Consider the following 13,167-nt stretch of genomic DNA (forward strand, 5'->3'; position numbering starts at 1 on the left):
TCAAAGCAAGCAGTTACACACCTGGAATCCATTCACACCTGGAGGTCCCTGCTCTCCTCTGTCACCTGCGACGCCCTTTGGGAGGAAACAGAAATGTCTCAGTCATTTGTGATGGCAGCAGAAAAAAAAAAAAAGAATTAATGCAACAAAAGAGAAATCAGACACTTACCGGTGGGCCGGGGGGGCCAGCAGGGCCAACTTCTCCATCTTTCCCAGGAGGACCCTAAAGACAAAGTGACAATTAACAAACCTGCCCGCTACACATCTGTCTGGGACCAGCGCGCTTGATTTCCTCAAGGTGAGTCCGGCTTTTAGGGAACTTTGAATTACTCAACAAATGACTTCTGTGGATCATTGTGGAATTAAAAAAAGGGAAAATAATAGAGAAATTCTCGCTGTGCTCATGATAGATCTACGAATCACCTGCATGCTCTGTTTTTAAATCTAAGAGGAATCTCTGTCCTTGGATGCCATGCTGATGATAAACCCCAGTTTTCCATTCATACACAGTACTCACTCTTTGACCTGGCACCCCTGCAGATCCTTGTTCGCCCGTCTTTCCTGGGTCACCCTTTGAGTGTAAAAACAACATGTTTTGAGCAGGACACAAACAGACAGATTTGACTGACAATGCAAAGTTCGCAGCGACTCTGCAGCCTTACATTGAAGCCCTTGGGGCCCGACACTCCCATGATTCCTGCGGGCCCTCTGTTTCCAATGGACCCTGCAGGGCCTGGGCGACCATCTTCACCTGGGGCACCCTTAACAAAGGAAAACCACACTCTGTCTCAGTGTCTTACAATCTACTTCAACCTTAAAGCTAACTCCAATGTCTAACTGTGAATGTGATTGAGCACTATGACCTACCAGTGGTCCTGGCTTGCCCTCTGCTCCCTGAACTCCAGGAGTACCAGTAAGACCCTTTGATGAAGAGATAAAACATATAAGAAACGGAAATGTGGGTTTGGAGATACACTTAGTGAATAATGATACAGTGGATCAAAACTAGAATGCCAAGCTCTGCAGTGTTACCCTTGCACCTGGTAGACCAGGTTCTCCTGTACGCCCCGGGTCTCCAAGAGAACCTTTTGGCCCTGGTGGGCCGGATATTCCACGATCTCCTTGAGCACCCTTCAGAAAGAGAAGTGATGGGAAGTCTTTCAGTTTACTGACTGAAACGTATGATAATTAGTTTGAATCATTGCTAGAATATACAGCAGGAGACTGATCTAGAGATGATGTGTCTGAAATATGCTGCACCTTAGGTCCTGGCAGCCCGTCAGCACCAGGGAATCCTCTGTTACCAGGAGCTCCCTGAAAGAAAAAAAAAAAATCATACTCATATTGACATTCTTATACAAAATATGAGTCACAGTTTTACGTAACCAGATGTAACAAACTACGAAAATCTTCTCTATTGACGCCTCAGAGAGAACTCCCGAAACAGAACATGTTGTGAGAAGACCACCGACCATCCATCTTCTACTTTTCTTTTTGTGCAGGTCACTGCAGCCACCAGTCTATGGGCAGATGAGTTCGGTTTTCGGCCTGTGGCAGGAGGCCAGAGTACCATACAGACACAGGAAGAAAGGCCTCACTTTGACTGGATTCAAACCCACAACCTCCTTGCCTTGAGGTGACAGTGCTAACCATTTACCATTTTCCATGAGTCACTATATTCCTGCATAAATGGGAGCATTTCCACGTTCACACACTAATTTACTCACAGTGATTCATGGCGTCTCTAATTTTTTCCCCCAAAGTCATTATTTTTCTTTCTCTCGCTCACTGAGATGACCCCAGTCTGTACAGTGCAGCTCTGTGACTGACGGAGGCAGAACGATGACTTACTCTCTCACCGACGGGGCCGATGGGGCCCACAGAGCCGGGGTCTCCGCGCTGTCCTCGCTTTCCTTCTTCACCCTGAGGTCCAATCACTCCCTGGGAGCCTGGTGGACCCTGTGCAGTTCACACATAAGCCAGAAAATGCTGTGAAGCCAAGTCTTACTGATTCACTTAGACTTGAATTACACGTCTTATATGAATGCATAGAAGTTATTTCTATGGATGAAACTGAAGCTTACAGGTTCTCCTTTGGGTCCAGCCTCTCCTTTAAATCCTGGGACACCAACATCTCCCTGTAAGACAAAAAATGTGAGGCTTCTTCACATCAAGCAACTGTTGCTGTTTATTTAGCAATAAAAAAGACAGACAGCCATAAAAGTCCAGAATCTTTAAAACTTTACCAGTTGTCCTTTGATACCAGGCTGACCAGTGCTTCCCTGAGGTCCTGGTGGGCCTGGGGGTCCGCTATGGCCGCCTTGACCTTGTGGACCAAGGTTACCCTGTGAAGAGATGAAGAGTCAGTTACCCTGTGACCTTCACGTGTCCTAGAAGAAGTGAACCAGTTGCTGCTGTACATACCACTGGTCCTTTGGTACCTGGACCACCATCTGTACCCATGGGTCCCTTTGAACACAAGATTTCTCCCATTAGACCAGCAGAGCAGTGCACCGAGGAGCATGCTCACACGTTAACCTTGATATATTCAAAGCAGCCTCATGAATGTGATGTGTAAGTAAAGAAATTAACCCTGAGGCCAACTGGTCCAGCTCTGCCCAGGTGACCGGTCTCTCCTCTCTGTCCCTGTGGGCCCTCTGGACCCCGGACTCCTGTGGGGCCAGGTTGTCCCTGTGGAAGACGGTCAGCAGTTAATATACAGAAATGTGACCCTGATACAATCATTAATTGTATCAAATGATTGATTTGATGACGGGAAAATCTTACGCTTCCATTAAAGAGTCATGAAAAGAGCTTATCAATGTGAGCACACGGCTGGAGGAAGACTGTCCTCTGGGCAGGTGTCTTACTCTACCTTCATTCCTGGGGTTCCTGGATATCCAGGTGGGCCACTGAGACCCAAAGGACCCTGTTAAACCAACAGCAATGATTAGAAAGAAACACAGTTTAAGCTGCACTCACATCCACCTTGACATTGTTGAGCTATGTAAGCTGAATGCGGACTCACCATTGGACCGGTTTTTCCGAGGTTACCGGGTGAGCCACGTTTGCCCTAAAAGAAACAAACTGAATCACTTTGACGCATAAATCACAGTTAAACACCGACGTCGGGCACTTCTTGTAAAAACCCTGTTTTGACGCTGAAGAAACAAATAACACACCTATCAGTAAGACACACGCTGTCACTTTTAAAAGCGGCGACAGAGAAAAACATTAAGGAGATGGAAGCAGATGTTTCTGAGTGATATTATCCTTACTGGTACACCGCCGGGTCCAGAGCGTCCCCTCTCCCCTGGCATCCCAGCAGGACCCTGTTACACACAGGCAGAGATAAATCACAGCTGTCCTCCATTCAATGCAAAAGTTGTATTTACAGCAGACTGCTGGATATATCCTTCAGAATAAGAGCAGGCAGCAGTAGTGTGTGTTCTGCAGTCCACGTACACTCATCAACATAATGAACTGTGTGATCTGTATGGGCTGGCAGGTCTGAGTGTCACTGGCTCTACTGAGACCTTCAAAACAAAAACATTAGGGGCTACGATTTTAAGAATATGGCTTACCATGGGTCCAGGTGCTCCCATTGGACCAGGGGGGCCTGTAGCGCCCTAGAAAACCAGAGAAAAAGCTCTTGATTGGTTGTAGCACTGCTACATGTGCTTCACAGGTCTTTTCGAACAAAGATGTAAAAAGCTCCTTTAATTTGACTTCATTCATACCTTTGATCCAACAGCTCCAGTTTCACCTTTTTGTCCGAGTGGTCCACTGTGGCCCTGTTCACAAAGACAGGAATCAAACCCGTTAAAATCTGCTCATCATGTCTTTAAAAAGCATGAAGACAAGCAGCAACAGAAGAAAAATGCAAAATGAAGTCGAATTCACTTTTAGCTGAAGTTTTCTAAGTAACTGTGGTCCAACAGATAAGAGGAGAACAACAATCACACGTCCATGAACTCACCCTGTGACCCTTCAGTCCAGGAGGCCCTGGTGTACCTGGAAATCCTCTGGATCCCTGAAATATGTGACGTTGAACACCACCGTCAGTTATACATGAAGATGAGGTCTCATCACGTGTAATCCAAAGTAAAGACTGTGTGATGGACCCTAACCCTACAAACTTACTGCTGATCCGGGGAATCCAACTTCTCCGCTATTTCCTGGTTTGCCTGCTTCTCCCTGCGTGAGGACAAGACATTTATGTTTCAAACTTATCTGACTGCAGGAAGTTTAGCAGTGAAAGCTAAAGAAATGCCAGCAAACCACACGTCTTCTCTTGTTTTTCTGTGTTAGACAGGGAGCCTCTCATCACTGAGGTGCTGAGGTGAAGCGCTCGAGTCTGTTAGAGGCTTTTCACTAAATGTGTTGTTTTTACTTATCAAGATGTTTGCAAACAGACACACATTGTTAGCTTCGTGTAGGACGCCGGTGCTTTCATTATGCCATTTTTCACGGCACTGCCGGTGACATGCAGCCATTTATTTTGCCTTTTCTGACAAATGAAAGGAAGGCAAAGAAAAATGCTACAAAACATGTTTTGTGGATTAAAGGGAGACTCAACAAAACAAAGTGCGTGCAGGTCAGCGGGCATCCCGTCTGTCTCCTTCTAATCATCAAGCATCTGCAGGATCTTCTACTTCACAGTATGATGAACGACTCACTCGTGATTACAGAACAAAGCTGCTGATTACAGCCTGAATATATGGAATTACAGTCAGTGTTAAAGAGGCACAAGAGTGGATGCTGGTGCCGCTTTAAAGCTGGTTTCAGTGAGACAAAGTGTCCCAGAGCTGACTTACATCTTCACCTGGTTTCCCCAGTGGGCCCTCGGGCCCCCTTTGCCCAGGTGGACCCTGAAAGACACAGATTGTACACATCCAGTCAACAACCATCTTTCCAAAAATGCATTCACCGTCATGCAAATCCCGAGCTAAACCAGGTCGAGCGCTCTGGTGATTTGACCAGACGCACAAACTGGACAGAAAAATGACGTTATACCATGTGACCTGGATCGCCGACATCTCCAGGAGGTCCTTGTGGTCCAGATTGACCCTTAGAGGGGGGAGAAAAAAAGACAGAACATTTAAAAGATGAGCGGGGAGGAAAGTGAAATAAGAAATGAAGCAGTCTCAGTGTCAGTCAAAGCTTGCTGAAGACGTCGTGGACTTACAGGTGAGCCGTTTGGCCCAGGTGGTCCTCTTGTTCCAGACTCTCCCTGAAAGAAACATGACGAAGAACAGAATTCACTTTAATCCACATAAAAGGCCAGAAATAATGAAACGTGCTGCGTGGGGTCAGAGCACCAACGGAGGGAAGACGTGAACTGATTCATAGTCTCTAAGACAAAGTACGGATTCATTTGGTGGATTCATTTTTAACGGACAGACTCTGAATCCAAGATGTCTGCCAAAGCACCAAAACATCCCCTCCAGCTGATGTGTTGTTACTGTGCTGAAGTTTGACCAGAATGCAAGCAAAGGCTGTAAAGTCTGTTTCAGTACGCATCAGAAAAGTCACCAAAACATTTCCCGCGTTTCCAGCTGTTTGTTAAAAACAGTCGAACAAGTAAAAGCAGATTCTTCATCCCTCATGTGTTCACTCCTCCTCCTCCTCCTCCTCCTCCTCCTCCTCCTCCTCCTTGCGGTGATGGAGCGAGAGGCACGGATGGATTTCTACAGTCTGCCAGTGCGCTGTGTCTAATGTATTTCCTAATTAAAACAGGAGTGAGCTCATCTTGATCTGAAGTCGGTCGCTGACAAAGCTGTAAAGCTAAAAACAAGATGGTTTATGTTCATCGAGGGCTGAGCAAGAAAGCAAAACTGACGTTCAGTTTTTTAAAAATGAGCTTTTTAATCAATGTAAACATAAATTTACGCTTTGGTTTTTCTGCTTTTTAAAGAATCCTGCACCTTTTATAACGCCATTCAGACAATGCATCAAGTTGCAATGGTCTCCTGTAGGCTTTTGTGAATCCTGCTCCTGACTGTCCTCAGGCGCAGCTACAAGCACAAATGATAAATATTATGCTGACGGCCTCTTACCCTGCTGCCACTTAACATGCCTTGAGGTCCTGATTTTCCGTCAAACCCTGCAGCCATCTGGGATCCCAGGCCCTGCAGGTGAAGCAGACGCCCTTTGGCTCAGGTTCACTGAGTTTAATCAGTTTGTATTTGCCATTCATCAGCGTGGCAAATAGGCAAGAATGAAAAGCAAATCTGGATGCAAATGATGCACAAAGAAACGGAAACTTAAAGTGCACCAGCACAGGTGCATGAGAGCGATTCACTTTTTCAAGGTGAGTTTATTACTGATCTTCTACACATGCATGCAGGTGAACGTGTGTGTGTGTGTGTGTGTGTGTGTGCAGCTCGTGACGGCGCTCCGAGCACAACTCACTCCTGGGTGCGATGGATGTCCTGGAGGTCCTGGTTCACCGGGCTGACCCGGTACACCGGGCTCTCCATCATAACCTGCAGATCCCCGCAGTCCCTGGAGAGTCGAGAGATGACAGAATCGTTTGAAAAGCATTTTCTAACTACGTCAGTGTGGCATTGACTCATTACTCTGTGGCTGTGAAAACACTTGGTGTGAAACACTTTTTATTGGGTTTTCAAAGACTGAGAAACAGATTGATCAGCCTCTGTGCAGAAAACACTCTGCTGTGCCAACGTGTCCAGCCGAACCCGTCATCCCCTTTCAATACAAACGATGCAGCTCCATTTCTGTTTGTTTATGAAGCATTAGCTGCAAAGTGCAGTAGGAAACCCATTGGATATTTAGTGATAAATCACCGTTGAAATGCTGCCCTCGACTGGATTGTAACTCCACCAAGAGGAGCACATTCATTCATCAACCTGCTCGTTTCTGCTAGCGGAGCACAGTATACATCAACATGCCACATTACATTATACTTTGACTCTCTGTCTCTCGCCCTTGAACGGAAAAAATAGATGTTCACTGCATATACATATTTACATGCATATATATATGCTGCAGTATTTCTTTGATTTTGTCCACTTTGGCATTAACAGGACAGGGAGTCACTCTCACGACCCCAGCGAGAAAAAAGTCGGTCAAGAAGTCACATGAATGCTAGTTTAAAGAGCAAAGAGTGAGCTTCCAATGTAGACCTGATGAGATTTATAAAACCAATTATTTATTCAGAATATATAAAAACAGCCCTCAATATGTCTGAATAATGAAGCCAGAAGGCTGAGAGCCCACAACACTGCTGCTGAATTCAAATACAGTATGACATCTGAATTCATCGTTGACATTTCTAACATCAGACTCTTGTTCCTGTGTGACGTTTGAGTACAGTCTCCTTTAATCTCATGTTATCAAGTTGTGTTGTCGTCTGTGGATGTGACATACAGGCCTTCCTTTGTTTCCACGAGGTCCTCTGTCTCCTGGAGAGCCGGGAGGTCCCTGTAGTGATGAACAAAATGAACCAATGAAAATGTGAGAGCGGTGATATTGCAATCGCACAGATGTGTCAGAGGGGTGCTTAAAAAGCCACAGCGAGCCAGAGGAGAAGCCCGCTCTGCTGAGGTCCTTTTAAGGTGAGCTGATGCAGGAGGTAACTGTCCTCTCATGCCATCTAGTGTCGGTTCAGGTAGCTCAACATTCACACCAGAAGCTTCCATGAAATTCTTTGAAGCAGGATGCTCACCATCGGTCCAGGGCGGCCTCGAATACCCGTCACCTGCAGGGTTAAACACGTCGTTACTACCAGCATTTAGACTGTGCCTTTTGACTAATATTACCAGCTAGTTTAAAAGGTTTATATTCAAACACTCACAAGTGGGACATCCCCGGGTTCTCCCTTCTGACCCTGAATAAACAGACAGATGACAAACCCGTTCAAGCTCACAGTCCACGATATCAGCAAACAGCATATCAGCATGTCACAAAACTGCGGCCTACCTTATAGATCCTGCCGCCGCCTGCGTCGAGGAAAAAGCATAAAAGATCACATTATTTGCTCATCCTGCCGTAATTCACCGTGAGTGTGTCAGGAAGCAGCTTTAACGAGATTCATTTGTCATCGTTATGCAGGTCAGTCAAGGTAAACAAAGGCAAAGCAGTCAATTAGCACAATCAGCCCGATGCCACTCAGCCTCAGCACGGGTCTGCTGATGTGCAGCAGCTTGATAATGGAAGTGATTTGTTCATTGTTTCTGACAGATAAACACATTTCACTGAGACACACAGACCCGACAAAGCTGACACATATTCATGGTGATGACATCATTAATATCACTGATTCTCTACATTCCTTCATCAGTGTTAAAGACGTGTGTGTGAAGCTCTTTGCTGCGCCTCCACCTACAATGTAAAACATCAAACTGAACATATTTCCAAGCCCTGACACGTTTTTCCACCTCTCAGCCCGACAGATAACCACAGAAGCGGCCGCTCGCTCACCAAAGGTGCCCTGGCCGCCGCTGCTGGATGAATCGGACTGACACACGGGGCAGCACTCGCCCTCAGGGATGATCATCTTCTCGCAGTTGGTCAGCTCATCGCACTGGATCTCGTCGCACAGGACCTGACCGTTGTCACAAACACAGATGCGGCATGGCTCTGGTTTCCAGATGTCCCTGTTAGTGTACACCTGGCCGTCCGCCGTGCAGCTCACATCGTCTCCTGGAACACACAGGTGGAGGACACACTTCATTTTTCAACTTCGTCTCAATTAAATTAAAAAGCAAAGCCAGCTGATGGTCTGTGAACGTTTGCCAAACACACCTGTTCTCTATTAGCATCCTTGTCAGACATTTGGCAATTCACAGAGCAAGAACAAGACAGGACAAAATGTACTTTTTGTGGAAGTGTTCATACTGAGCCAGTGTCATCCAGCTTCTATTCCTTCCTTGTCTCTAGTCCCTTTTTTTTTCTGTTTAGGGTCCTGTGGGCTGAGGCCTATCCCAGTATGCACTGCACACAAAGCAAAGCTCGTGGGGTCAACACATTCAACCTGAAACTCTGGAGAAAACTTCAGCAGAGCACCGTCTCTCTGAGGCAACGGGAGGAATCACTAAGCCTCCACGCAGCCTGAAAGTCATTTATTCCACCTTGGAGCATCTGCCTGAGGGCGAATAGCTGCTGAGTTACTCTCCTGTTTGATGACACTGCAGGGGGCTGTGATTGCCAAAGAAATCATGATACATTTTTAATGGTAAAAAAGCCTCAATGTCAGGATTCAACAGCTGCTCTGAGAGGAAATAATGAATCCAAACAAACGTCTGAAAGAAGCCACGCTGGACAGAAAGGAACATGCAGAGCTCTGCTTTCTCTCCGCTGCTCCATTAGTTTTGCAGTGTAATGTTTTCTGCACACACTGTCGGGTCTGGAAAAGCGTTTTCTTAGACATGACATCATTTCCTCCTCAGGCGGCGTCTCCAAAACTTGCCTCATGTTCAAAAGAGCGAACCTGCAGCCACCTGCGAAGCAACTCTTTAAGGCTGACTTTATAAGTTTAATGTGTCTTTCACAAACAACTCAACACAGAATAAAGTGGCTCATGTCAACAGCTACACACACAGTTTGCTCCACTGCAACCCCTAAAATATCAGTAAAGAGCTAAACTGATCTTCTGCAGAGCTTATGGTGGTGAAATCAGACGTGAATTAACAGCAGAAGGAGGCTCCAGGCCTTTTGTGGGTTGTTGCTGACATTAATATGAACTCTGTATGTTTGGACTCTGGAAGCTGAGTCCACCTCAGGTCTGCAGAGGCTCTGACGCCTTCACCTGTTCCTGATATAAACAGCAGGTGGCAGCTCTGAGCTTCAGACTGCAGGTAAGTCAGGTTGGAGAGGAGAGGAGCCCCAAGTGCTGATGAAGACTCATAATGTATTAATCCAAGAGACCACGGCTGGAGAACACTATCCAAAAACCTTCAAGAGAAAAGTCAACAACAGCAGCAACAGTCAGGGAGAAGTGCAGGTCTGCTGACACTGAGTCCACCAAGACAACATGTCCTAACATGGCTCAATCCCATATTTAGATTTGTATTAGACGAGCCTGAGACAGGAAGCAGCTGTAAATAATGCTCAGAGGTTGTTAACATTTCATCTGCGACTCAGATGAGAAGACGTGACCACAAGAAGACAATTCTGACGAGAACTGCACGAGTCTGATCAGGCAACTGCAACAAGAGCCTGAGAGATCACTTAAGGATGTTTGAGCAACGGTCGGAATCAGCTTTCAGCCAAATACGATGACACACACGAGGAATATAACTGATTTCCAGCAGCGCTCGGTGTGGTTTACACGCTGCCTTTGGACAAATGCACAGAGACAGAACTAATCTAACAACGTGAAGCAAACATGAACAAACTGAAATCTAACACACAGAAGGCCATTAAATACAGAAAGATTCAGACATGTTCTTATCTTTACACAGCTAAGTGTTCAGCACTCATATGCTCAATGTATATCACCATTAGCATAGCATGGTGTCAGTACATGGTGCACCAATGTCATTGTTTAAGAGTAAAACAGGAAGAAGTCTCATAATATATTGGCTGATATCCATTTTTACATAAATATAACATAAACTACATTTTGTGTCAAAGGTACCTCCAGTGTGTTCATTAAAAAGGTAGCTGTGTACGAAGGGAGAATATTCTGAAGGCTAGCACTAATTACTAACTGTTACTATCTATAATGCAACATTTTGTAAAGTTAACACACATGAAATTTACCTACAAAGATTTTTAACTCTGGCGCCCCCCTTTGGTCGGAGCAAAAAAACAATTTCAGACAGCAAAGCACCCTCGATGACCCTTTGAACCACTCAATAACTTTAAGTTTACAGTCATCCCTGTTTTGCCGTCTAGGATATAAATATGAATAATATTCATAGATCTAACGTCCAGGGATGAAATAAAGGAGCACTACAGTTTGTAAAATCTGAAGAGACGCATCAAGACTCTTCACACCGGTTCAAAGGAAGCTAATGTGGAGACAAACGACGACGTGAGTGATAAATTACATCAAAACCTGCCTTAACAAGACACCACTGAGACTTCTGAAATACCTCGAATTAAAGGAAACTGGAGGCCTCTGAACAAATGCACCATGTAATCAGACACTCTTAACATCATTACGTCTAATCTCACAAGTATGATGAGGTGTGATTTGTGTAATACCTCAGACGATGGCGTGGAAGACGCGCATGCACACAAACATTTTTTCAAACGGGTTTTTCTGTCTTCACGTGGTGTTTTTTGTATTCTCTGCACTTACACGTCATTACTTTGGTTTTTCCTGCCAGTTTTGTTCACTTTCCTTTATCCTCATTCATGATAAAACACACAAAAACTAAGAATGTGTTATTCACTCTTGCAATTAAGTATAAAAACCACTTTCATGATGCTCATAATGCTGAAGATTAGCATTAGCATTTCAGTTCAAACTTCACACACACGTCGCTGTGTAACCTAGAAAAATGTGCACATACTGAATTTTACAGCATCCTGGGATTATCTGGCTCACATTAACGTACTGTGCGTATGGCCTCAGTCCCATTCACCCCCACACAGCTGAAAACGACCCTCTGACATAGAGCAGCAGTCTGACTTTGACGTCGACTCTTTATCTCCACACCAGCTCTGTTGGCTCAGGACTGCAGCTTTTATCTGTGTACGTTCTAGACCATCAACACTCCAACGAGCAAATAAAACCCCGCAGGTATACTTTCTCAGCCTTCCTCGTTCTGTCTGCCACAAAGTATTTTAAGACATTAAACACACATATTTCAGCAGTGACATTTCCTGCCTTTTAACAGCCAGTAACATCACACTGTCTGCGTTGAAATGAAAACCAGCGCTCCGCGGAGCGAAGCAGTGCCTTTCTCTTCATCTGTGGAAGCGCTTGGATCCATTTTAGCCATGAATCTTAATCTTTGGAGAACAACTCCAGCTCCTTTTTTTCTGTTTCAAAGAACAAGGTTAGCTGCTCCCTTTCGTGCTTTCGTACTGCCTGGATTTGAAATCTTGTTAATGTGTCCTCATATTGTTTCCTCAGCCCCAAACACGCTGCTACACGATCATCTCCTGTTGGCATCTCATTCAGGTAACCTTTACAGGCGTTAAACTGCGTGTAACTCGAGTCCTTTTCACTGCTGAGACATAAAAACGTCACACCGGGGACGTCTGGCCGAGCCGGCGGCCACAAAGCTGGAGAGCGATTTTTCCTGTTGGGTTTTGGGAGATTTCAAACGCTGTGTGTTGGGAGAGTTTGAAATTCACTGGGAGAGAAGTGTGGTCTTTAACCAAAAAAAAAAAAAAAAAAACCCCCACCGCAAGCCTGGAGGAGGAGGAGGAGGAGGAGGGGGAGGAGGAGGAGAGGGGACGTTCACTTTTTCCCCTCCTCTCAGCTAATTCATTGCAGGTTCCACACTTTTCCACAGACGCCGTAAAAGCAGCTTAATCGTGACAACGGTGAGAAGGCATGCTGCCGTCCGGCGGTCACTGCTCGATCTGGATTTTCCACTAGTCAGCTCAGAGGGCAGACGGTTTCCTCTCCTGGTTTAAAACATGGAGTCTGGAGCTCTTCAACATGACTCATGTGTCTGCTCCGAACCATTTATCATTAAATACAGCTCAGCAGACATCAGCCAGATAACAAAGAAGCCGACATCCTCTGTTCGGCCGTGGCACGCCATCCAACCGCCAGGACCAACCTGGGAAACCTGCTCTCACCTCGCCAGAAATGTCATGTCGCTGGCAAACGTGAGGAGACAGAAAACGTAGATAGTTTATGGATTTTCCTTGGCTAATGTGGAAATACTTATAGCACATTGTGTTTGGGGAGTCGAGGGGTTAGAAAATGACCTTATGGAAACAATGAGTCACATAAAGCTGGAATTCTCATTTCCTTTATGAAAGCAAAAAAAAAGGATGAGTGGGTCCAAGCGCAGGGCCCACAGTGATGCCCCCCACCCCCCGGGGTCTAACCTTCACAAAGACAGTGCCCGCTGGATGATAAGTGTCTGAAATGACGCTCGTGTTCTTCAAACTGACATGCTGAATACCGTGAGGAGAGGCCTGATTCGTCGTCCAGATGCAGATGAGTTACAGCTGCCGAGGGGTGGCTCTGCAGCAGCTGCGCTTTCCTGCTCTAAAACCCTCGGTGTCACG

At 45.7% G+C, this 13,167-nt stretch overlaps 1 protein-coding gene across 1 annotated transcript in view; it reads right to left on the reverse strand.

The window, feature by feature from the left end:
* The window catches only part of col5a2a (collagen, type V, alpha 2a), a 34,647-nt gene that overhangs the window by 8,237 nt on the left and 13,243 nt on the right, over window positions 1-13,167 (reverse strand). The window contains exons 2-30 of the mRNA XM_076747638.1: window positions 8,446-8,667; window positions 7,945-7,964; window positions 7,820-7,852; window positions 7,691-7,723; window positions 7,393-7,446; window positions 6,415-6,507; window positions 6,060-6,131; window positions 5,189-5,233; window positions 5,017-5,070; window positions 4,818-4,871; window positions 4,144-4,197; window positions 3,980-4,033; window positions 3,741-3,794; window positions 3,585-3,629; window positions 3,279-3,332; window positions 3,029-3,073; window positions 2,876-2,929; window positions 2,593-2,691; window positions 2,425-2,469; window positions 2,247-2,345; window positions 2,085-2,138; window positions 1,852-1,959; window positions 1,261-1,314; window positions 1,033-1,131; window positions 868-921; window positions 663-761; window positions 518-571; window positions 170-223; window positions 22-75 (exon numbers count right to left, since the gene is read on the reverse strand). Of these exons, the coding sequence (XP_076603753.1) occupies window positions 22-75; window positions 170-223; window positions 518-571; window positions 663-761; window positions 868-921; window positions 1,033-1,131; window positions 1,261-1,314; window positions 1,852-1,959; window positions 2,085-2,138; window positions 2,247-2,345; window positions 2,425-2,469; window positions 2,593-2,691; window positions 2,876-2,929; window positions 3,029-3,073; window positions 3,279-3,332; window positions 3,585-3,629; window positions 3,741-3,794; window positions 3,980-4,033; window positions 4,144-4,197; window positions 4,818-4,871; window positions 5,017-5,070; window positions 5,189-5,233; window positions 6,060-6,131; window positions 6,415-6,507; window positions 7,393-7,446; window positions 7,691-7,723; window positions 7,820-7,852; window positions 7,945-7,964; window positions 8,446-8,667 (1,913 nt within the window). The remainder of the gene's footprint in view (window positions 1-21; window positions 76-169; window positions 224-517; window positions 572-662; window positions 762-867; window positions 922-1,032; window positions 1,132-1,260; window positions 1,315-1,851; window positions 1,960-2,084; window positions 2,139-2,246; window positions 2,346-2,424; window positions 2,470-2,592; window positions 2,692-2,875; window positions 2,930-3,028; window positions 3,074-3,278; window positions 3,333-3,584; window positions 3,630-3,740; window positions 3,795-3,979; window positions 4,034-4,143; window positions 4,198-4,817; window positions 4,872-5,016; window positions 5,071-5,188; window positions 5,234-6,059; window positions 6,132-6,414; window positions 6,508-7,392; window positions 7,447-7,690; window positions 7,724-7,819; window positions 7,853-7,944; window positions 7,965-8,445; window positions 8,668-13,167) is intronic.

This window comes from Chaetodon auriga, chromosome 13, assembly GCF_051107435.1.
Source record: "Chaetodon auriga isolate fChaAug3 chromosome 13, fChaAug3.hap1, whole genome shotgun sequence".
In the NCBI taxonomy this organism is placed as follows: Eukaryota; Metazoa; Chordata; class Actinopteri; order Chaetodontiformes; family Chaetodontidae; genus Chaetodon; species Chaetodon auriga.